This window comes from Diceros bicornis, chromosome 38, assembly GCF_020826845.1.
Source record: "Diceros bicornis minor isolate mBicDic1 chromosome 38, mDicBic1.mat.cur, whole genome shotgun sequence".
Classification (NCBI taxonomy): Eukaryota; Metazoa; Chordata; class Mammalia; order Perissodactyla; family Rhinocerotidae; genus Diceros; species Diceros bicornis.
In genome coordinates, this window is record NC_080777.1 from 8,479,078 (window position 1) to 8,504,456 (window position 25,379).

Here is a 25,379-nt window from a genome sequence, read left to right on the forward strand (position 1 = left end):
TAACATTGGCTGGTGCAGTGTTCAGTGAGAACACTTGAGGGAAGGGGCCGTGGGGCATGTAGGAGGGGAAATGCTAGGAGGGCAGGAGAAGAATCTGAACTAGGATGGGAGGGAGAAAAGACTGATGGAGGGAAACGGGGAGTGGCAGAAAGAATACTGGACATGGAAAAATAAAACACTAAGTATGTGCAACAGGCTTCTGGTAGGTGTGATGTTATTAATACGTATTTCTGTGTATTTAGGAAGATTCAGAGCCTGTAACTTCTAAGGTGTCTTCAACAAGTACAGCTGGTAAGTTCAAGAGATGTATTTTAACTTTTTTAAACTTTCTCTAAATATTAATGCTCCCCAATTAAAAATCCCCCATTTCCCCACGTTTGGATCAAGTAACTCCTGGGTCACTAAAATGTTCAAGTCCTTTGTTCACGCTTGAAAGCACTGACTTTTTTTCCTCGGCCTTTTTGATCCCAGAAACGGCTGTTAATTCCTTTCTGATATTGGGAAGTCCAGTAAAGCCCAGAAGGTTTTTTCTGATGACTCTTTCTTTGAAAATCATAATTTTTACACATTCTGTTTATATTATTGTTAATGATTTGAGGTTATTCAGTAAAACAAGGAAAAATACATTATCAGATGAAAAGGGAACTATTTTTAGTAATTGATTCTTAAAGGTAAAGATTAAGTGAACATGTCAGCTAGCATTGAAGTCTATTTCAGAACATTCTCAAATTGAGAAGGTTGTCATTTTAACATTAATTTGGGTCATATTGATAAAGAAATAAAGGTTATAATTTGTAAAGTTAAAAAAAAATCCCCTTGAGACTTTTGGGAAATGTTCTTGAATTCACTGAAATTTCCAACATTGAGAACTCATGGGCATAGAATACATTACTTAGAATATTAACAAAATATATTTCACTGGAGATGCTTGATGAGTCCTATATCCATAATGAGAATATGAGCTTGTTACATATGTACATGTCATTTCTTCATATTTGGCTAAGAGCTGGACTATCTATTCACCACCTTATCTAATTTGGAATTAAGTGACATACATAAATTTGATGATTTTGATGAATTAATATCTAGAATGATCCATAGGAAACCATTCTAGAGAAATGTCTATGTTAATGCCTGCAGATTTTGATTTGGAGACTACTCGCTTCCTCTAGAATGCTACTTTTTAGAAAACATACTTCTGTTTTTGTGATTGTAACCCATTTGCAAAAAAAACACAAAACTCTAATTCTCATTATTGAATAGTGACTATGCAGTAGTCTGATTGCTGCATTATAGTTAACATTGTGACTTTGTGAATTGTTTTTCCTCTGAATAGGATTCAAATCAGTTTACGTTATTTTCATTAAAAATTCTCTAGCTTGTGACCCACTTACTTTAGCTTTATCTTTCTTCTGTAAGCCAAAATTAATCATATATGCTGTTATTAAGACCATAGATATTGTAGAACTCAACTATGATTTTGGGTCACAGAACCTACTAGAATTTGAAAAGAGCTATGAAGCCTCTCCCTAGGGAGTGAAAAATCATAGTTTTATCAAATCTGCTCATAATTTCAAAGTATTCATGAATTCCCTGAAGGTTATCCATGGACCCCAAGTTAAAACTCCTTATCGAATGTATATCCTTTTATTTAAAATATGGAAAACTAAAGCGTGGATTGTGTGTGGGGTTTGCATTGTGTGCGCCATATATATAAAGTTAAGGATTCATTCAGAAGGACTGGGGGCTTTTTTCACTTGTTTCATTCAGGTTTTTTTTTTTTTTTTTTTTTTGGTTTTGTGTCAGACACTTGACAAGCCAAAAAGAAGTGAAATTTTTGCCCTGAGCACCAAGAAACTCATAGTCCACAAAATTGAGACACACACAAGTGAAAAGTTAATCTTTTACAACCAATTGTTGACTATTAAATAACATGTCAGAGGGAGGAGGCTGTATAGTCTGGAGCCACCTAGGTCATCTTTGTAGAGAAAAATGACATTTTACTGTGCCTTGAAGAGTATTTAGTTTGGCTGAAAGTAAAGGAAGGGGTGATATTTCAGGAAGTGTGGGTATAGCGTGCGCAAGGATAGGGATAGGGAGTTGGAGAGGAGCAGGAAGAGACTGGGAAATACTAGGTAGACTTGCCTGACTAGAATGGAGAATTCTTTTAGGAGAGTATTGGGGGGAAAGGTTGGAAAAGTGAGTTAGAACCAAAAGCCTTTTATGAAAAGATCAGGAGCTTAGACTTCATCCTGCAAGGATTGAGTTGACGATCAACTGAAAGTGTTTTAGGAACATTAAAATGGCGGGTGTGAGCAGGACCGAGATAGAGAAACTAGTGCCAGTAAGGATCCCGTGTGTTTCCAAAGACCGGATGAAGGACTCCCAGCCTCTGTCCTTCCTCCTGAGATGGATCTGGAGCCCCTTAGAGAGAAGATGGCCTCCCTGCCTGTGGAGCTCAATGAACTGCTCTTCCTCAAAACCAGGAGGAACCCTTTGAAGACTGAATGGTAGTTCTGGTTTGGCTGATTGAGAAAGGACCTCAGCCGACTGTTAAATGGCAGTGCTCACTACATCTTACCACTTTGGAATTGTTTCCTCGTCTCTCCGCCTGCCTCTTCTGTGGTCACGATGCCCTGATGACCATTCCCTTGCCTATCCAGTTGTCCTTCGGTTTCGTTCAGGACTTCCCTCTTTTCACCTGCTCTGGCTGGTGTCTCTTGGATGCGTTTCTGATTCTGTCTGTCCTGGACCTCCTCATCTGATTATTTGATGTCCCCTGGCCAACTCTGTGGTGGTCGTTGAGGGCATGTGCAGCTGTTGGAATACAAAAGGAGGAATAACAAAGTGTAATTTAAAGGGGGGAGTTGATGATTGATCGAGGAGTGGAGTAAAGCAAGATCAGTGATGACTAAGGTTTCACCCCTACATGACTGAATGCAGCAGAAAGCAGAGCTTCATGGGAGAGTTTGAGTTTAGTTTTGCATCTGTGTAGTTTGAAGAGAGGACAAGCTACCTGAGTGACAATGTGCAGAAGCCAGGTGAGGGGTCACATTGGAACTCGGAGCTAAGTTCCTAGTTAAAACTGGGCACTGAGGTCACAACTTGGACTTAGACTCCATTCTCACATGGCCCAAATGCTTTCTTCCATGACGAGATTCCACTCCCATTTTACCCAGTCGCTAGTGAGGCCAATGACGGCATCAGTGGGTTAGCCCGAATTAGAGCAGCAGTTCCCAGCACAATAGACTGCTGACCAGTGAGTCCCTGCGTAGGAACTATTGTAGGAAGAGCTTAGTGTGAACTTATTTATATTTAGCTGGGCTTGTCGGCTAAGTCCCAAGAATTGGTTAAGAATTGAGGAAGTATAGTAGAACTTGATTCTGAAATTTATTTTGAGTTGTTTGAATTTTTTTTAAGTGGATTATTTGAATTTAGCTTAAATATTGAAGTACATGAACACGTTAAAGATTATGCTTTTTATTTCTTTTACCATTGGCACTAAAAGTTGTTTAAAAATAGTATAGTTAATCCTAGCCCATCTAGTAAATTTAAACTATCCTTATTAATTTCAAATCATTTGTACTATTCTATTCCAATTAATTAAAATTATCCTACCCTTATTCTTACTATCCTATTTTTATTAGAGAAACTCTTACCATCTGTTGTATAGAATTATAGTATTTTAAATTTTAAATTTAACAGTCTAAAGTTTTGCCTGGGGAAAGTTGTCACACTTGCTTATTTCTTCTGATTTTAAGGTCTGAAACTATACAATTTAAAATGATAGATTTTACAGTTCAAAATTGAAATTTAAAAATTTTTATTATCTATATTACTACATAAACATGGTCGTGATATTTAGTATTTTATTATTTGTTTCACAATAGCTCTGGGAGCATATAAGATATTTAATAACTTATGTTCTTTATTTTTAAAGAACCAACAAGAAAACCTTGGGAAAGAACAAATACAATGAATGGCAGCAAGTCACCTGTTATCTCCAGGTATCAATTTTATGTTTCATTTGTATCTAAAGAGAAATTGACATCTACATATTTATTGTAGAAAACATTGAATGGTGGATTTGAAACTATACAAAGGAGCAAATAAAACACTATAATCTTACTACTGTTGGACAACCACTGAGCCCCATCGTATTTACTAGTGATTGTCTTAAAATTCTGCCTTATGCTTGTTGTTATCCGCCAGTGTGTCTGAAACTTTGATAGCTTTTATTCCTCCCAGTTTATTTTGAAAAATTCAAAACTACGTTGAAACATTGAGTATAGTGAACACCGTTTTACCCATCACCTAGACTCACCAAAATGTTAACCATTTTGCCACATTTGCTTGAACTCTTATCTATACATTCATACTTTATTTCCCTCTGAATAGTTGGGAAGCAACTTCACCCTGAATACTTTAACATTTTCCTAAGAACCAGGACATTTTCCTGTGTCACCCCATTACCATTATCACTCTCAAGAAGTTTAACATTAAACCATAGTATTATGTAATATAGTATATATTCACATTTCCCCATTAGTCTCAATGACATCCTTCGTTTTGTAAGGGATGTATTTTTTTTTCGTATTTTTGGAAAGAAATTTTTATGTTTTAAACTGAAAAGCAGCTGGAGAGAAAAGACTACAATGTTTAAAAGAGAACAAAATAGAACCTAAAACTGTAAAATAGAAAGATTTATCTCTCTGTCAGTTGAAACAGTACAATCAGGTTAGAGAAGATAGTGCCCAGGAACAGGACTAGTTATTTGTGTCTCTACAAGTGGCCATCTGGGCACAGTCAGCAAGTCTAGCATTCCTTAGCTAGGCATACTTTATTATCATAACTAAATTTATATCACCAGTCTTGAACATAGATGAAACTTTTTCTTGGTTTATGAGACAGTTTCAAGGGACTCATTTTTCCCAGAAAAAGTATGTATGTAGAGACTAAAAAGTTTTTTGCCTGTTCTTTCTGAGCTATTCGCCTTCTTTTTGCCTGATAAAAGCAAACTTGACTCTATTATAGAAACTTAATAAAGAAAAGTACAAGGGTAGATCTCATTGTCACAGATCTGTTCTGTGTTACCTAAATCTAAATTCGCATTTGGTTTTTGTGTGGTTCTTTTTGCTGGTAGGAAAGATTTGGTGATGACACAATTATTTAAGCTCCACAGAGAAACTGGGCCTTTTCGAATGTATAGAAGCTTTTAGTTTCTAGGTGACTGAAAGATGATATATTTGATTTTAGAAGAAAATTGAGGAATCGCCTTTGCTGGACACGTTTTGTCAACAGAGTAGAAAATTGCACATTTATGTTTCTCAGATACCTAACTGAAGTGGCCTTCTAATGTATCTCTCATAGTTGTTCGAGATTTTCTTCAGTAGCACATTATGAGGCCTGATTTATCAAGGACATGTCAGAGAACAGAACTGTGGTGATTTGAGAATGTGAAGGGTGACAGGAAAGACTTCTTTGTCGTCTTCATCCTACCACGTTGAGAGGAATTCCATAGTGACCTTGCCTAAAGCTAAACCTAAATTCACGGCAAAAGTCGGATCTTAGAAGGGCCGTGGAAGAGGTTCTCCAAATGGAACATGTTCCTTGATGTGTTTGGGTTCATTTAGTGAAGGAAAAATTATTCTTTGAAAGATTTTTCAGACTTCCAAAGGAAGTTTAATAAGTGTTCTGAAGGTCACCGTTTAAAAAATATTTTTATATAGATTAGTTGAATATTGGTTCTTATTATCCAGTAGTTCATTGTAATCATGTTCTGACTCTGGTAGATGGTTTTCCTCTCCTTTTCCAAAATAGAAATTCTGAAACACCTGGTTATTTCCTGACCACTCTTATATCTTTTGACAGATTTGATCCAACCACTGATATATATGTCTTAAAATTTCACCGTGAGCAGTTTTAAACCATGAAAGATGTTAAAAATGTGTTTAAAAGACTAAGAACTGTATTGCTTTTCTTTCTAAGTCATCTCCCCTGTTCCTTCTGAAAGGAAGTATATTGGCCATTTTATGTTTTTATTTAAATGTGCCTCATCCTTGCGTGGTAGTGAAAGTACCCATTTCTCCTGAATATCCATGTTAAAATTATGTTTATAAGATGGATTAATATCCTGTAATATACATGAGATATTGCATTATACTGTGTATATTAAGTGATGATATCAGATAGCAGAATAAAAGCAAGAATGTTATGGTTAAAAATGCTTTAAACTATGACGAAAATGTAACATAGGAAAATTTGTGAATTCTTCCTATGGTTTTTATTAAGATCTTACAGATCTTGTATTCAAGAGGGAAAAAGTTCTTCACTTGCCTCCTGAGAAGAGTTAATTTTGTGTACTTCAAGCTACAGTACTTTTTATGGTGCTTTTGATTAGAGTCTGTAGCTTTATATTCACTAAGAGAAATGTCTTTGATTGTGTTTTGATACTTGTTGAATCTGTGTGTGGGTAGGTTTCGCTGTGTCACCAGTCTATAAAAGTAGGCACTGCATAATGATTTTTTTTATGCTCTGTAATTGTCAAGTAAACAGAGTATCCTCACATAATTAGAATTAGTCTCCAAATATCTTCTTTTTTATTGGAGAAAAATGATCATTTTAAGGTTAGTGGACTCCTTTAGTTCTTATTTTGTTTGCTATGACTAAAAACCTATAGAACAGTAACATAATGAGAATTATTCTTAAAAGTTCTATTGTATACCCCTTTAAATGGTTTTTCCCCTTCGTAGACGGGATTCTCCAAGGAAAAATCAGATTGTTTTTGACCACAGGTCCTATGATTCATTACACAGGTATCATCCTGCTGTGACTCTGTGATTTGAGACTTTTAAATAACATGTGCAGGGTAGGACGGAGCTTTTTCTACGTGGATTGGTAATCACCACGAGGGAGATGTTTAGCAAGACTGAATCTTTCATATTTAGCTTTATTTAGAATACTTTAAAAAAATCCTAAGAGGTCTTAATTAGAAATATTTAGGGGCTGGCCCAGTGGCATAGTGGTTAAGTTCACGTGCTCCGCTCCCGCGGCCAGGGGTTTGCAGGTTTGGATCCCAGGCGCAGACCTAGGCACTGCTTATCAAGCCGTGCTGTGGCGGCTTCCCACATATAAAGTAGAGGAAGATGGGCGTGGATGTTAGCCCAGGGCCAATCTTCCTCAGCAAAAAGAGGAGGATTGGCAACAGATGTTAGCTCAGGGCTAATCCGCCTCACCAAGAAAAAAGAAAAAAGAAAAGAAATATTTAATAGTATCCCTTTCCCTGCCATCTGTTTTTAGCAGGATTAGGATAAATACAAGTGGTCAACATGCCAGAGATACTAGAGTGGGACTGTAGATGGGATCAGGCTGTTGGTAGTTTTGCATTTTCTTTTAAAGCCTGTTCTCTTTAAGTATGAGACAGGGCTTTTAAAAAATGGACTAGAAGATGCTGTACTGTTTGTTACTGGAACAGGAACAGTATTATAGCCACACTGTGGATAATTTTTCTTTGAGGAAAATCTGTTTCCTAGGTACTCTGTAATAAATTATCTTTAGCAACCTAACATCTAACATCCTGAACAGATTTTTTTATTTTCTAGGATGAGACATACCATTTTTTAAATTAAGAAAACTTAAGATTATGAACCATATATTTCTTTCTTAATTGAAAAAGTTGACAATTTTTAAAAAATCCTCAAATACTTAAGCAATTTTTAGAATTAATTTGGCAGAATAGGAACTTAAATATCATAGTACAGTTATTTTATAGTCAGGTTCTAGAGGCAATACTCATTATAAAGTAATAAAAACCTCTGAGAAACCCTCATATTTTGTTATCAGTTATGATGAAAACCCAATAGAAATAACCAAAATATACACCCAAGTTGTTACATGCATCTGTTCTTAAAAATGCACACATCAAATCTACTGAGAACATGAATTAAATAGTATATGGAGGATTGTCTATGGCAGTGAGGAAGGAGTTCTGTAGTCAGACTCTATTTGCCAAATTATTTCTTAAAATTGTTTTCATGCCATTGATGAGTACAATATTTGATAAATTTATTTTGTCAGCCAGTTAAGTCTGCATAAAATGTTTATATTTCAATAGTGAAATAGTTTCCCTGCCTCTTTTTGAGGTGGGTTAATTGTTTGATCCACAGACTTACTCAGAAAATGCCAGTACGTAGAGAGAAAAATAGCGTTTAATAGTGAGATTTTCCGTTGTAAATCTTCTCAGTTACCTTGTTCCTTTCACACACAGTGGCCCCTGGGGATAATGTTGTTGATAAGCCTTTTTTTTAAAAAAAGTGGTGATTACTTCTTTCCTTCAGTATGAAAAGTTCCCCCCCTTTAGTTAAATTACCATGGTGGTGGTGGTGGTGGTGGTGGTGGTGATGGATTGCATGTTAGCATGAATTAAATTTTTTAAAAATTGCATGTTTCCACAATTGTTTATTATATAACAACAATAATTTTTGCATTGTTTAGTAAATATGGATATATTCATAACATACCGCCAGTTAAGTAGTAATTCACATGAATTTCGGGGGTATTCGTTATATAACATAGGAGGAAATAATTAGCTGGTTGTGCCACTTAAATATGAAAAGTAAAAGAAAAGCAGAGTAATTAATAATTTAATCCTGGAGAGCAGGAATGGAGAACAAGGGTATATGAAGTGCACAGAGTGTCCACCTTCAAGAATATTTACTAAACTGGACTCACACAGAGCACCATGACTTGCTTACAGTAGATCTCAATAAATCTTAAATGACTTTGGAATTAAGAAGTCTCCCCAGCCAAGAAGAAAGGTTTATCCTCACAGAGGAAAAGAAATATGTCATATAATCTTCGCATCCGCCACAGTGCTTAGCTCAATGCTTATTGAATGAAGCTTTCTGAAAGTTATTTTCCTTGTTCATATAAACAGAACAGCAGATGTCTAATAAAACAAAATTGGTTGACTTGCTTCATAACAACCTATTAAGCAGTAATATGTTTCGATATTAAAGCAAATTAACTCAGTATTTCATCTTCACAAAAAATGCCTATGGGTTTTTGAAGTATAATATGCCTTATAAGAATTATGAAATTATAACTTTGAAAAAGTTTTTATACCTATTGAGTCTTGGTTCAGATTTCTAACATTGGTACTCTGCAAAATGGAAAGTATATGACCTGACTGATGGTTTTAATTTGCATTGATTTGTGGCCCTTACAGAGTGGCCACTTAATTAACCCAGGAAATAGAGGAATACTCAATTAAAACTCTAGATTTTCCATTTAGGATTGTCTGTTATTCCCACAATTGGAGAGGGAACCATGACTGATTTATTTGATATTGAAACTTTTGCTTAAAATATACCCAATCCCTAAGACTTATTTCTTCATGTAAAATTTTTAATAGAATCTACACTTTTGAAAGTACAATAATAATTGACAGTCTGCTTCTATCTGGCATTTCCTTTTTTTTAACAAAATAATTTTATGGAAATAACTGGAAACAAACTATTCAGATGACATCTCCATAAAAACTTTGTCTGGAAATAGCCTCATAGCCAGTTGGAGATAAATATACTTTTAACCTAGTAATTATTTTTCCAACATTCTTATTTATTTTGATGCTTGAAATGGAATAAAACATAGACAAAGAAATCATGCTTAGTAAAATGTTTTTTCCCTGAAAACCAAGGCATAGACTTTGTAAACTGATTCATATTAGAGTAAGATATTCAAGTCTTTATATTTTCCCTTCCATTGGTTTGCCAGATATTTAGTAGATAATGCATTTCAAAAGAAGGAAAAAATAAGGTTGTGTTCCTTGGGCCTCGGATGTTCAGCTAGCCTTTCATCTCTGTCCTCATCAACCTGCTCACGTTACCTGGTTACCTGCCTCATGCCCGGGGGACGGTGTCTTCTGCTCTTTACTGAAGAAGTCTCGTCATCTTATCACCCCTTTCTCATTTCTTTACAAATAACTGCCAATACTGAGAAAAGTGAAAAGTGTTTTCTGCTTTGTGTTCTAATCAGTCTTGCAGCTTTGACAATTAACTTTTTAACACAATGGGATTTGAGAAATGAGCTTCAGTCTGGTGTTGGTTTGGTACATTTGCAGTGATTCATGAGCTCATTAACTATTCTGAGTGTTATTTACCTGTCCCGGACCTTTCGTTTGTACAGACCCAAATCTGCACCCTCCTCACAGCCCAGTGCCAACGGGGTCCAGACAGAGGGACTGGACTATGACAGGTTGAAGCAGGTGGGTGCTCGGTGGCAGCTCTCCTTTGTTTGTACTTGTTTGTTTTTAAGAAATATCTCATAATGCGTATATTTGGCAGATCGTGAATGTCCTTGAAGAGAATATGGAGTTAAGACATTTTTATGCAAATTAAACAGTGGTGTTAGTACTGTATTACTTTTTTCAAATCCTCATTTTTTGGTTCAGTGAGTTTGCATCGTGTTCCAACAGTGGTAGAGAGGGGGGGCGATGGTTTAATGGTGTAGTATAAACTTTAAATGTAAGGGCACGCTGTACAACTGTTTAAAAAAAAAAAAGTCTTGCACTTTTCACTTATCATTGGCAAAAATGGGCACTCTCGTATACTTCTGCTTTCTAGGAAGCAGTTTGGGAAAACAGATCATAAGCCTTAAAAATAAATGTCTTACCTTTGAACCAAGCAATTTGATTTCTAAGAATTTATGCTGAGAAAATACCATAGAAGTGAGTGTGAAAAAGGGCTCTGTGGCCATTAGGGAATCATAATTGAGAACATTTAACAATGAATTGTGAACAGTTGCCCATGTTAGGGGACACAGACAAGTAACCAAACAATATGAACAGTTAATCTCAACTTTATAAAAAAGAAAAGGATACGGCCCATACTTTGGATGCATAGGCATTATATTTAATACCTATGTACTCAGGAAAAAAAAGTGGAAGGAGTAATAGTAATGAGATTGTGGACCTTTAAAATATTTTATTCCTAGAAGAGGTAAAATAATTTTTTTAAGAGAAATTGGTAGTGTTATAAAGATTCGAAATGGAAGGCAATGCATCTCAGTAAAACGACTCTCACTTTTGCAGACCTGAGTACAGATGGGCCTGTTGTGAGGACCCGAGGATAACAAGACGGTATCTCCATCTTGTTAGCTTGCACTGCAGGATGGCCTCTGAAAAGAATGGTTATTCTCATCACTATGATAGCTGTTTATTGACTGTGGACTTAGGGCGAGGTATTTGCTGGGTTCTTAGAATGACAGTGTCTCCTTAATCCTTGTGGTAGTCGTGTCATGTCGTGTTTATACTCAATTTCTGCACGTCTAAGGTTCAGAGAAGTTAAATTTACTCAGTCCCACAACTAAGTAAGTACTTGAGTAAGGATCAGAACCCGAATCTTTCCTCAAAGCCCGTTTTCCCCATTGTCACTCTTTTTTTTTAAAAACACTAGCAAATGTTTGAGTGGGGCTCAAAAAGGGACCATATAATGTTCAATATAAAGAATATATGAGTTCAGGGACCAGCCCCGTGGCTTAGCAGTTAAGTGCGTGCGCTCCGCTGCTGGCGGCCCGGGTTCGGATCCCGGGCGCGCATGGATGCACCGCTTCTCCGTCCATGCTGAGGCCGCGTCCCACATACAGCAACTAGAAGGATGTGCAGCTGTGACATACAACTATCTACTGGGGCTTTGGGGGAAAAATAAGTAAATAAAATTAAAAAAAAAAAAGAATATGTGAGTTCAAAATACAAGTTAAATAGCAATTAGAGAAATACTGATAGTAATTTCAGATAAACCTAATTTTTATACTGCAAAACTACTTGAAAAGTTAAATTGAGTTATGTAATTTGAAGAGGGAAGTGTGTGGTCATTGATGATTAAACCCTTGTTTTCCTGTGTATTAAATATGACTTTCTTTTCTTGGAAAACATTTTAAAATAAAGCACTTGCACACGCTTTAAAATATGGTCAGTTCTTGGCTCTCTGACGTAGTGGAGTAGAAGAGAGGATAGGTTTGATTTTAGCACTGATTTTAAGATTAATTTGAATAAGGATATCTGTTAGTCCATGTAATAACTTCTCTGCCTCAGTTTCCTCACTGGTAAAATGGAGGAATTAAACTAGTTGATCGTTTTCAAGTTAATTTTAAACATGAAAAGCTTTTTTAAAAAATGACCCTTAACTCAGAGCAGTTTAATTTTACCTGAGATGTGCAATATTAAAGAAAGTCACACAATTTGAAACTAATCCTTCCAAAGGACTGCTGTTGTTTCACTCATTAAAATTGTGTCGCCTTCTCGTATAGCCATTTTAGCTCTCGTATTTCACAGTTCTTGATCATTTTTAATTGGAGAATGTCCATTATTTCAAATCAAACTTAGAGATTTTTGCAAAAAGAAATACAAAGATGGAGTGGTTTTCATGGAGGAAGGAGGGTCCAGAGCATCACTATTAAATAGAAATACAATATGGGCCACATCAGTACTGTAAAATTTCTAGTAGCCACATTAAATAAGTGCAGAGAAACAAGTGAAATTCATTTTAATGTATTTTATTTAACCTCTTATAACCAAAATAATATTTCAGTATGTAATCAATATTTAAAAATTGCTAATGAACTACCGTACATTATTTTCTTCAAACTAGATCCCTGAGATCTGGTGTGTGTTTTACAGGGACAGTGCATCTCATTTCAAAGGAGCCACATTTCGAGTGCTCAGTAGCTACGTGTGGCTGGTGCCTGCCCTATTGGACGGTGCAGGTCCAGCAGGGTCCCATCCTCCTTCGTCTCCTCCCGTCAGAGCAGCCCTGAGGCCCTCCAGGGGAATCCTAGATTCCTTGAAACAGAATCGGGCAGCTTTGGCGATTCCTAAGGAATCCCCATACTTCAATCCAGATGACAGATTTTCCAAGAGCTGATTGTCCAGTTTACTTGTCTTCCTCCTTGAAACTTGCTTTTTGCATCACCTCTCAGACTGCTCCCAGAAGACTAGATGAAAAGCAGAGCTATTATCCTTGCCACAAATTATCTGAATCATACCTTTCACTGGATGGCAGAGTAATTATTTTAGTTTTAGAAACCATCTGTTTCATATCTAGCTGGGCTAGAAGAAGCAAGAGATTGGGAAGGGAAGACTATTAAAACAAAATTTTCCAAGGCTAGTCTTCTAGGATATAAATTGTGACTCTGGAAACAAAAAACACACATCATATTTCATGCATTCTTAAAGTATTATATGAAGAAGAATCTTTTTAGCAATAATTTTTCTTTCTTTATTCCTGATGTTTTTCTCTAATATTTTAGGACATTTTAGATGAAATGAGAAAAGAATTAACAAAGCTAAAAGAAGAGCTCATTGATGGTGAGTGTCTGAACAAATTTACTACCCCAAGCATAGTGTTTAAGAATAGCTATTTTTAAGAAAATGCAAATAAGGAAATATCCAGTTTATTACTTGAGAGCATAAAACAATGACTTTTCTGTGGTATCCTGCCCTGCACTTGACTTAGATGTCAGGGAGGAGCCATCTGTCCTTCATATGATGGAAATCATTTGTAAAAATAGGGATCAACAAGATCCCTAAGTGTTAGGTGTTGGAAAACGAGATGAACGAGTCCTTCTTCTAGGTCACCTCCACTCATCCATCCCACCCTTTTGCCCTCTTGGTTTTGAGCCCACAGAATCAGCGTTTTCATTTTGTGTACAAAAGGGAGAGAATAAATAAATATACATAAATAGAAATTAATATCATCTTTGTAATAAGAAAACAAAGATCTATGCAGTGAAAGATGCAGGGTCAGCGTATCCTTTTATTACTGTGAGTTTGAAGGCAATCATGGACATTTCTTAATGAATCGCTCCTTTATTTTACCTTATCATTATATTTACTTTCAATACTTTTCCTTTTCCTACCAGCAATCAGGCAGGAACTGAGCAAGTCAAATACCGCGTAGAGCAGCAAACTAAGGAGAGAAGGGACTTGAATCTGGAGAGAGAAAAAAAAAAACCTACAAACAACAACTGTTAACAACAACAAACCCCTACATTTTGTGAGCTGTGAGAAGAAAATGGAGACAAACAGTCAGAAGGAGGGAAAAACCAACGTGTTTGAAAGCCGTCAGACATTATTACTCTGGTGATAAGCTATTTCCCTCCCAGTTTGCTGCTTTTTTCTGACCTTTACAGCAGGATGGAAGAGAGTGGTATAAGAGTTCCTATAACAGTTATGCAGAAAATACTAAACCCGTCAGGCGAGATCACCGTGCATTCAAATATTTTCATGTCAAGAAAAAAATCGCACACTTCCCACAATCCATTGCTAAAATAAAGAGGAGAAAGGCTTAAGAAGTTTTTTTCAGAGAGCGCTGATGAAGAATTTAGCAAGTTATGCTATTGTATTGTAAATGTTTCTCTCAGGTTTGTCTTCCTATCGTATTTGATATTCCATGAATAATTGAGATCAGCCCTGTGTAGGTTAAGATCTTAAAATGCGGAACAAATGGAATTGTATGTGCTTTCCAAAGGGTGATATTTATAAGAAAGTGTCCTAAAAATGACTTATCCAGCTTGAGGAATTTTAGAGTGATAGGAAGTCTCTCGTTAGCCTTCATGCAATTTTGTAGATTAAAACATAAAATTCGTCCAGAATTGAAAGATTTAGATGCCTTCTTAAATTGTTACAATGCTTTACCAAATCTGTGACTCCTACATAACACAAACCAGTGGTCAAATGTAAAACAATGTATTGTAGATTTACTGTAGGTTTTCAACCTTTTTTAGATTTATGCATGTGGACATTTTTATAATGTAATTACAACCACCACAAAATTAGCTTTTTAAATTGCAGACAGTAATGCATGTCACACTAACACGTAGTGGCCTTCTCAAGGCCTAGTCCCAGGGAGAACATTTTGTAGAGTATAGGGGAGTGGGAGGAAGGGAAGGAATAATTTTTTATTTAAAGTTAATTTCTGCACTCTCTTTTTTTCTCAATTACCTGCATGAATAATAACGAGGAATATTTTGTGACTTTAATTGGTAAATATGTTATCAGAACCAAGTACTGAATCTTTTACATCATGTCTTCAGCTCTTTATATTTTAACTTCAGTAATTTCAGTGGCCTGAAACATGATTCTGAGCTTCACACGAGTTCTCTCTTACTGTGGAACTCAAAAGTTCGATCCCTGAATTTGGCGGTTACCATGACCTAGGTGCCCTGCAGTCCTACAGGCCTTCAGGTACACGTTCCTGACAAGGAAGCTGCTTTTGAACTTTGTTATGTTCAAATACGAGAAGTAACAATGATGGCAGCCATTAAGGTCGCATAAATCATTAGGTAAAGGGAAACCAATGATGAGTTCTTTGTAATTTTCTTTTAATAAATAAAGTGAGATGTAGGTGGTGGGAAGAAGGAATTAGATACTCTACTTACCACCGTGTCTGTGCGTGTGTGTGTGGGTGTGGTGTGCACACGCATGTGTGTATGTAATCCACTCCGTTTTCTTTGAAACTCGTAAGATTAAAATAGGGGAGAAATCCTATATGTTGCAATGATAGATTTTTAAACAAATTTAGGAAATCGGAAATTCTCCGGGCTCTCCATCTTGATTTATGCTTGAGTTATGTGCCATATTTGCTTTGAAATCTTTGATTATCAGTTTTACTAAAATTTCAAGGACATAATCCATTTTCATCTGTTTTCTAGATCTCTTACATCTCAGTTCATAACACAGAGCTTGTTGATAGCATAGTTTTCTAAATGCTGCAGATTTGCAGCCATTTCCACTTCAAAGAGGTTTGAATGAGGGAATTTTTTTTCCTTGTTAAAATAGTTTCTGTTTCTGTAGAAACTTCATTTTGAGATTAATCTGTGATGGATGAGCTATGATAATTCATATACGGTTCTTTTTTCTGTCAACTATTCACTGTCATGCAATAGTAGTTAAAGGCATTAAAGATACAGCAAGCTTTTAAAGTACTATTTTCTAAAAGAAATAGGAGAGATTTTCATCTTTATTATTGTACTTTTGGTTATACAAACACTTTGATGATATAAACATTTATGTCCCCTATAAATCTGGTCAGAAATCACTTTTGATTTTGTTGATTAAGTTAAATAGTCAGTGGTAGGATAGAGTACTGGGTACACGTGGTCCAAAGTAAGGTAAAAGACTACAATAAATTGCTAGATCTTAAAAAGAAACTGGTTTATGCACTAAACGTTTTGTGCCTTGGTCTAATATTAACACGATGTCTGTGTGAAATGGCAAAAAGAACCAGTGTCGAATCACGTTCTATTTTCCATCATTTTGCATTATCCCAGATTGCTAATGTGTTCTTTCCAAGAGATTTGATTGAATTACTCTATACATTTACTGTCAGGCATGACAGTTTTGTCATTGTTAGAGATTTCAGTAATTAAAATGGGCAACAGAAGCTTAAGTTATTTTCCTTCTCAAAACTGTGTTCCTTGGAGCCACTTTATTCTGATGGTGTTCGTGCTCTTGTTCATTGGATGTCTTAAGCTCAGTGCAGTTTAGGGATCCTTTCTAATGACAGGAAGGTACTCCTTTCCTCAACACTGTGATCTGACCTGTGACAAATCTGTACTATACACTCTGTCAATGGCTAACCGGTCAATTGCAAACCAACTGAATGTACAAACCTTAGTGCTGGTGCTGAAATCTCTTGAGAACAGTCATCACGATTTCAAAGTTTGTTTTGAAATTTGCAAGCATCAAGTGTCAATCAAAACTGAAGATGAAACACTAATGAATGTCGAATTCTCATGCTTTAGGTGTACTTCCTTTTTAGATTTTCGGTTCTCTGCTATTTTTACCGCACTGTTTCATTTAAATTTCCTACACGCTAACTTCGTTTGTGCGATTGAAATAAAATTGCAGTATATACATGTTGCTTGTTTGTGACACTTAGATAATCATCTGAAATAATCTGTTGGTTCTAAAATAAGTTATATTGAATGTGAAGAACACTTTTTAACGTCCACGACTTCACTGCTTAAAGTTTACATATCACGTCACGATTCTTTAAGGATTTCATACAATTCATAAATACTGAGTAGTGTATACAAAGGGAATGTGTGTAATGTGTCTCCTTTTTGTTTGAAATAACTGTTGGCTGTTCCCTCTTTGTTCTTATTTTCTCTCGGCCCAGCTTGACACAGTGTCTTACTCTCATAGTCAAGAGAATGGTAAATATTTAATTTTACTCTGTTTTGTTCTACAACATAGTCAGATGCTTAAACTCATTTGTGCAGTTAAAATCTTCCTTTATGTAGTTTGCAGGGTAAAGGACATTGTGTGGTAAAGGGCCTTATCAAGTACTGAACTTTAAATACAATAAAATCTGTATCTATAATGTTATTTATACATTATGCCAATTTCTGGAAACCTGCGTATAAGCCACAGTACTTTTTATCTGCCTCTTATGAAGGATTAATTTTGAGTTCCATTTTAAAATTTTGATGTCTTCATTAGAAATACAATAATCCTTGTCTTTTTTCTTTTACCAGACCCCACTTTCCCCTCCACCATCCTCTCCACTTCTCCTGGATTGCGTGTTCCTGTCATTCATTGACACTGCAGCCATTTACAGTCCACAGCTCTAAAAATTTTCTGATTTTTTTCTTTCCATCCTGCCTCAGGTTCTTGCTTCCCTTCATATATAAATCAGAATGTTTGTCTACAAACTAAAGTCACTTCCCATTCAAGAATGAATTAAGTAGCAGATGGCAGTCTTTTAAATTTACCTAGCTACAACTTTTGTGTCTCCTGAATTTGTATATACTTTCATTGCTGTTGTGAAGAATTGGCCTTTACATGCTAAGTAACATTATCCTAGGAAGCACAGGTTACAAAGGATGCTGCAGGGTCTCTGTCATTCCTTTTTGTAGCCATCATAACTTCATAACCCCAGTACTTTTAAAGTTTTAACTATTATAAGCATAAAAATGACATCATATAAAGCATACTGTGTGAAAGAACTCTCCAGGAGCTCTTAACTCCAGGAGCTCTTAACAGGAAAGCTGTTATAAAATCCGCTTTCCTAAAGACATTTACTCTAACATTCACTTCAAAACTCCAAACCTGATCCTGCTAGTACTGTTTTTGTTTTTAATAGATGAATTCATGTCTGTACATCTCGAAGCTCCAAGGAATGAGAAAGATATCCCAAGAGAATATTGGAATTAGTGATGCTTAATACCTCTGACTTCATGAGAAGCCATTTAACATTTATACTTAGATGCTTTTGAAGTCAAAACTTGAGGTATGTGTAAGGAATCTTCGTGAATCTGAGTGAACGAAATTGTCCTAGGCACCTTTGGCTGCATAAAGACACGTGGAGAACGTTTACTTTTTACGAATAGTTTTGTCTTGAGTATAAGCACATTTGACTAGAAGCTGAAGTTGGTAACCCTTCAAGAAAGGCCATTCATATGAGCCAATACAGTGAGGTTGTAATACAGATTTTCTCTGTTCGCAACATCCAAATAGGCTGTGGATTAGGTTTATTACCTTTATGTTGTCTCTAGATAATTTTTGAGAATCAAGAGGTGTTTATATCTGTTAATAATACTGGAGAAATGAAACCTTCCCATTTTAAAACAATAAAATTAGGATGGTTAGGAATATTCAGCTTCAACATAAATGGAGTTCTAGGATAAATCCTTTGTTGAATACCAATGACAGATTCACGTAAGAGGCAAACTGAGTTTTTTGGTAAGGATACATTTGAAAAATGCTTAAATATGAACTTTGTAAATTTATGTCTTTTTTCTAAATAGTTCATAAAGTAACAATCCTCGTGAGAGAGTAAGTAAATGACTTGGTCATAATAACTTAGGATGTTAAAAGAATTACTGCTGCATTTACTGGTTATTTCTGTTAAATCTGTATACGTGAAGATCGAGAAAGCAAGAAAGTGACTTTTCTTGTCACTTATAAATGTTGTCCGTTGTACATAAACTCTCTAAACTGAAATGGTAGCATCATTTAAGGCCTGCAGTAGGCCTCAAATACTTGCTGATTAATTTAACATACAGAGTAAATAAAGCTGAAACTTCAGTTAAGTGTTTGAGCCAAAAGACCGTAGTCACTGGGCTGTGGCCCACTTCTATGAGGCATATTGAATACTCAGAAATTGAGCGTAGAGCAGAACCTCTGGACGCTTCTGGTGTAGGGCCACGGGATTCCCAGGTCAAGGGAGAGGAGGGGGGCATGGGGGGCGGCAGAGAGTAAAGAGAAGAAATGCACGTCTGAAAAGTGCTCTCCTTTACCTCACTTTTTAAAGGCATGTAACTCCTAGTAGTTACATGATTCAAATATACCAGTGAACTGGTCGCTAAATTCACCCTTCTCACCACAATTAAGTTCTGAGAGAATACAGCTTTCCATTTTAATAAAAATTATTAGAAGAGTTTACATATTTCATTAAAGGACTAAATTTGCATTTATTCCATAAAAAAGTCTGTCTGTAAACAACAACCTCATAGTTTATCATGTTATAAATTTGATTTAACTGCCTTCCTCCGATTCCAAGAATGTTTTCTTTAGCATAGGTAACAGAATTTAAAATTATATGTATAAAATAGAAATTGCTAATATAGGCAGTGAGTAATGTTAGGGGTTTGTTTGGTTTTTAGTAGATGGTTGTTCTTCCAAGAAGGCTTAGAATAGATAGAAAAGCATGCATTCGGTTCTTTGGATTACACGGGAAATGGCACTTAGAAAAAAGGAAATTTGCATTGACAGAGGTTTATATTGAGCGATCTTTAATTCTCCATCAGGTCCAAAAGTTTCCATTCAAATCCACAGAAACTGATAAAACCGAGAAAATAGATTCTTGTCTTAGATTTGAAATATACGCGATTGTAACCATACGAAAGAAACATGCCACAGAAGGCTTTTTAAAATATGGTTCTTAAAAAGCCCTTAGTCACATCCGTTGAACCTCTAAGGCCTTTTTTTAAAGATGAAAGGCATTTTTTAGAACGTATGTCAATTGGCTTCATTTAAATTTTAGGTGAGAAATATCAACTTGGGGCTTTCATTGTCACCACTTTGAACTCGAGTGTAAACTGGGTTGGTTCTACCCACGTGGCTTTGGGTGTTTGACATGTTTCAGAGTGTCCCTAGACACTCAAATCCTCAAGTCTGCGGCTTGTCCGTTCTGGGTGGTGGACTAACCTAGCATATAAACAAACGTGAGCCCCTTCTGACCACCCCAGGGCTGCTGGTTGGACAGGTGAGGAGTTTGGGTCGACCCAAGCTGGTTCTGTACCTCAGAACGGGCCTGGAAGCATTGGTAGTAGCCACCAACTGAGTTACTAAAACTTCCAGGGAGAAGAATCACTCTGCCCTCAGAAAAGTATTGGGAGAGTGTAGCTATTCAGAAGAAAACCACATTAAACTCGGGCATCATTTTCTTTTCTACTTATTTATTACCAAGGGGGTGGCATTTCAGGCTCAAACCAGGAATTTATAATTTGGTTTCCTCACCGTAGATAGCTTGTCACTGTAAGTTTCACTTGCTGAAATTGAGGTTGGAGGGATCGTGTTTGGTGCTCACATGAAATAGCCTTGTTCCTGGAAGTACAGATTGTTCCAGGATTCTGAGTTAATCCACTTCTAGGCCCCTTTTCCTAGACTTGCTGCCTTCTGTTCCTCTGCGTTGCTGCTCTCTCCTCCCTTGTGTGTGGAGTGGCAGGCGGGTCATTGGATGGTACCAGGCTGGCTTAACCAGCTGTCAGACCATGGGGCAGGGCGGTTACCCTTTCCAGGCCTCGTCTCTGAGGTCCCCTCCACCTCTGACACCCAGTTCTGCTCTTCTACAGTCAGTGTCCTCTGCTGCTACTGGTTGGTTGGTTCTTTTTTGATCCAATGGAAACATCTGAGTTTTGCTCTCTGGTATTAATTATTCTAAAATCTTAGACCCCATTCACTGAAAGACGTACATCCCAGGTGTGAACAATAAGGAAAAGTCAATGAAGTGAGACCTTGAGGTCAGTAGTGTGGTATCAAGTGTTAGTGCTGTGCTGTGCTGCATACGTTTCCTCTCTGCATCGTCCGTGTGCTGTCATGGATCGGACTACCCCGTACATCAGCAGTGTCCCACATCCTCTCTGGCTACCGCCCTCCCGACCTGCAAGCACACTGCCATCCAAAAATGACCAACTGTAATGTGATGGGGTCATAGGAGACCTGAGACCCAGGCTCCAATTATGATGTATCAGTGACAGTCCTTTTGATTCTCTTTTTGGTCCAGGAGCTATTTTTAAGTTCACAGACCCTCCAGAGCTGGATGGAGTGAAGCAGCCCTCCTTTTTCCTGAGGAAGAATGCACTTGAGTGGTTTCCATATCCCCTGAACCTGCTGGGCTGTTGTTTCTTCTGTCACTGTCATCCTTGAGGAAAAAAGGAGTAATATACCCTCCCCTCTCTGCCCTTCTTATATACAAATTTTTAAGCTGTCATTCCTTCCTAGTTCCTTGTTTTAATCCGAAAGGCTGTCACAGCAATTTCTTGACAGACCAGGGGACACTTCTGTGCCCTTTGAGTGAATATGCTCTGAGTCCTTGCTTGGTCTTAAGAAGATGAAGATAATTAGCACAAAGAGGTTGAACTGGGAGGTTGGGATCATAAAAGATGAGTCCTGTCTTGCAGACTTTTTTTTACTGGTGGGCGTGTGTGTGTTTTGGAGTTCATTTTTTGTTAGCAGTAAGACATGCTTTTCATTATGTGTGTTTTTCTTTTTGGGGAAAATGAAATGTTTCTAACAAAATGAGCTAGAAAGAAAATTCCATCTTGAGACATCTGTAGTTGATGCAAAATATTCTATAATACTCAATTATGGTATTTACATATTTTCAGAGAAATTCTTTTTTTGGTTTGCTTGATAAGATTGAGGAAGCCTTTCTGCAGTCTGTAATTATAGAAACACTGAAAGTCTCTAGGCTGTAGCTGGGGCTGGGGAGAGAGTTCAGGAGCTAGGGCCAGCCGTATCTGTGCTGTGGGCAGAGCAGGACTTCAGGCACAGCTGGATCCTGTAAGTTCTGGTTTAAATCTTTCTGTTGCCTCCGGGAAGAGTTTTCAAAACCCTCTTTTCCTTGACCTGAATGGAAACTAGTTCCATTGTGCTTTCCACTGGTCCTTTGGGGAGCCCGAATTAGCACGTGAGTGAACGATAGGAAAGCTTTTTTGGTGCTTTTTATTTTATTTTTGAGGGGCCGGGGCGTCAGTGATGAACCTTTCTGGTTAGAGAACCACATACACCGTTTCTATCATGAGATTTCGAATGTTAAATCCATTGACCTTTTCGGAACTACCAAGTCGACAGGCCAAAAACACACAGTACGGTGGCACAATCGATAACATTGAAAGGTGAATTTCTTCAGTCCGTATGGGCTGGTCTCATGTTATCTTGCTTTGCTACAAATGTTAAAACTAAAAACGTGCATTTGTGTCCTCAAGAGATTATGCAGAGCTGTTTTCGTTGCTAAAGGTGTCAAAGTGTGCAGCCCATGAATCTAGGGCTTTATAATCTGGGAGGGAGATTCCTAAGGCAGCATGGACTGAAATAACACTTTTAAAGTTAAAGTTGACTTTAACATGTAGAAGGCCATATTTTAATTAGAAGTTGTTTGATGTGCGTACAGAACCTCATGTATCTTCTCTCGTGGAATTTCTGACTTACAGGCGGTGCTGAATTTCAGGAGTAAAGGACGCTGGTAGCAATTTGTTTTAAAGCAACAAATTGTAAATTGCTGTTTGACTCAAGTCATTTTGTAAATCCAAATAAACGAAGATCTTTATTGTCAAGAAACATTATCTTCTAAGCTTGGCCGTCTACCTTAAAGAAGGGGAAGTGAAAGGGTGAAACGTGAGACGGAAAGAGTTGGCAGGGTAGGTGGGCTCAGACAGCACCTGGGTTTTGCACCAAAGTTTCAAATAGGAATAAATAAGAAGGAAGACCACTCACAAGAGGATGTAGGAAAGACTTACCAGAAAGTAGCAGCTCTGCTGCCCAATACAGTGCCTTCAAAATGATTCTCTGTGTGAACTGCATGCAATTTCATGTAACCATAAAGTGTAACCTGTACGTGCATGTGTCTAGAATGTGTACAGTTAAGATTCAGCAGAAAAGGGGCCTAGCTCTGTCACTTGGATGGATCAGCGAGCCCGCTGAAGTCATCGGACTTAAGGTGACTTAGGTTTGTGTCATCCGACCCCTGCATTGGCATTAAGCAACCATATCGTTGAAATCTGATCCATTTCTCTATTTCTTTCCTACTTTGCAGCTTTGCTGGTTTTAACTGCTTCACCCTTCTGCTTCTTGGTATCCTTTCTTCTTTTGAAATAAAAAGATGAAATGCTTAATTCAAAGGAGACTTGTATTTATTTCACCAGTTGCTCTTAATTTACCAAACATAAATGATGTGGAACAGAGTTCTGGGTTCTGCTTTCTTGATGGTGATTCTGACCTTAAAATATGCTAGTTCTAAAAGCTTGAGGAGCTGTCTGTGGGCATCCGTCTGCATTTCAGTCGTCACTAGAGAGGGTGTCAGGGAGTCTGCTGTCGTCCCCCTGAATGCTCTTCATCTCCATCTAACGGTGTCCATGGAAATCGTGTCCGTGCTCGCTGGTCCAGACTCGGGGAGCAGCCTGTCAGATACACGAACGGCTGCGTGCACGTGCCCCCTGGGACTAGAATCTGTCCCCTGTGCTTTGAGAATCAACTGGATTTAGTTTGTAATCCAGGAGAGGTACCACTGCACAGTCACCCGCTGCTGGGAGCACTTAGGAGTTTAGAGAACGGGAGGCACAGCGGAGATGCCGTGTCCTTGTTTAGTGACCACCCTGCCCTCGCTGCTTTTCCTTAGAGCCCGTACCTTTCAGCTAAGAATATCTGTGCGTCTGCGGTTTGGAAGGAGCCCGCTGAGCGGGTACATTAGTGAACAGGGTGTGCCCTCCCTTTTATTTCTGCACAAAGTCTTTATTTTCATCCTCTGGAGTGAGGGAAGCGAAGAGAAGGCTTGGGCCCTTTCACAGACTGAACTGGAGCAACCTGAGTGGTTTCCTTTTCCACTAGCCTCATTTCTGCCGAGGCTGGATTTCTCCACCTCCCCTCCCCTTTGCAAATACCCGAGAAGCCCCCTGAGGCTCGTTGGAAAGGAGCTGTGGGAGAACGCACTTGGACATCGTCTCGAGCTTCCCTTGGCTCTGTGTTCTTTGATGTTTTTCATTCCAGGCTAAATCCCATTATCTATAGCAGAGAGGTTACCAGCTAGGAGACTCTATGATGCGAAGATTTGCCAGGCCCCCCCATTCCAAGTGAGAGCCTCTTGGAGCTTCTTATCCTGAGAGCTGATATCCTAAGATGCTGCATTAGCGATTGTATGACCACAAGATATCCAGGGCTGCGGAGCGATGTGCGGAGGTGAAGGCAGCCCCCGGCAGCGTGGCCCTGAGCTTCGGGAGCCCAGCGCTTCTGGTCTCTCCGCTGGCAAGTGCAGTGTTTGGGTCTTCAGAGGTCCTTCCGGCCCTGGCTTCGTGGTTTTTATACCCGGCTGCAGGTGGCTGAGGGTCCGTGCCACAGACAAGCCAGGCTGATGGTGACAGTCAGTGTCACAGAACTAGAGACAGTCTCTCTGACCTTGCAGGCGGCTGCAGACCTGGGCACAGAGAAGTCATGTAGGTCAAGTTCAAGCCTCCTCTCTGTGAACTGGGTGAAAAGAACCACTATCCACCATTTCTCCCTGGCCACAGAGCTATCCTAGCACAGGCTGGGGGTTACGTAGCACTGACCTGATGTTAATAGTTGCACAGCCACTCCGGTGGGAAAAGGAGGCATTGCAGCTCTCTTCTGCAAAGCTATTTTTAAATGTCACTTGGGATAGGATAGTGATTTCTGTCATTCTTGGATGAATATAGTATAAGTCATCACTCCCGACCCCCAAAACAAAAATCGGGTGAGAAGCCCGGAAGCTGGAATTAGGAGGCCTAATACAGAGTTGAGCCTTTCTTGCCTCTGACCCTGAGCCCAAGTGGAGTGCTGAGATCCTGCAGACGGGCACTGTCGCAGCCATCCCGGGAAAGGGTACCCCCACCCTGCAGTGGGACCGGACCCCACCAAGGTGAGGAGCAGGCGGCCGCCTCCCGCCTCCCAGGACAGATGGTTCCTGCTGGTGGGGCCACCCAAGCGCCATGAGAAGGCTGCCATCAGGAGTCTTCACAGCCAGGAGTCCCCACCACATTTTGGCTCTTATTTTTTTTTAACTTTTAATTGAAGTAAAACACAGAAAAGTAGCGCATATAAGTACAGCTCACAGACTTGACACACTAAATACACCCATGTGACC

General features: G+C 38.2%; 1 protein-coding gene across 9 annotated transcripts in view; it reads left to right on the plus strand.

Moving 5' to 3' along the window:
* Positions 1 to 23,397, plus strand: part of ENAH (ENAH actin regulator) — a 157,166-nt gene extending 133,769 nt beyond the window's left edge. For 5 of the 9 annotated variants that reach the window (XM_058533618.1, XM_058533617.1, XM_058533619.1 and 2 more), the window contains 6 exons: positions 243 to 291; positions 3,941 to 4,007; positions 6,753 to 6,815; positions 10,186 to 10,264; positions 13,306 to 13,363; positions 13,918 to 23,397. In XM_058533618.1, the coding sequence (XP_058389601.1) occupies positions 243 to 291; positions 3,941 to 4,007; positions 6,753 to 6,815; positions 10,186 to 10,264; positions 13,306 to 13,363; positions 13,918 to 13,955 (354 nt within the window). In that variant the 3' untranslated portion in view covers positions 13,956 to 23,397. The remainder of the gene's footprint in view (positions 1 to 242; positions 292 to 3,940; positions 4,008 to 6,752; positions 6,816 to 10,185; positions 10,265 to 13,305; positions 13,364 to 13,917) is intronic. The other 4 variants (XM_058533620.1, XM_058533621.1, XM_058533625.1 and 1 more) reach the window with 1 other exon arrangement.
* Positions 23,398 to 25,379: the final 1,982 nt, after the last annotated feature.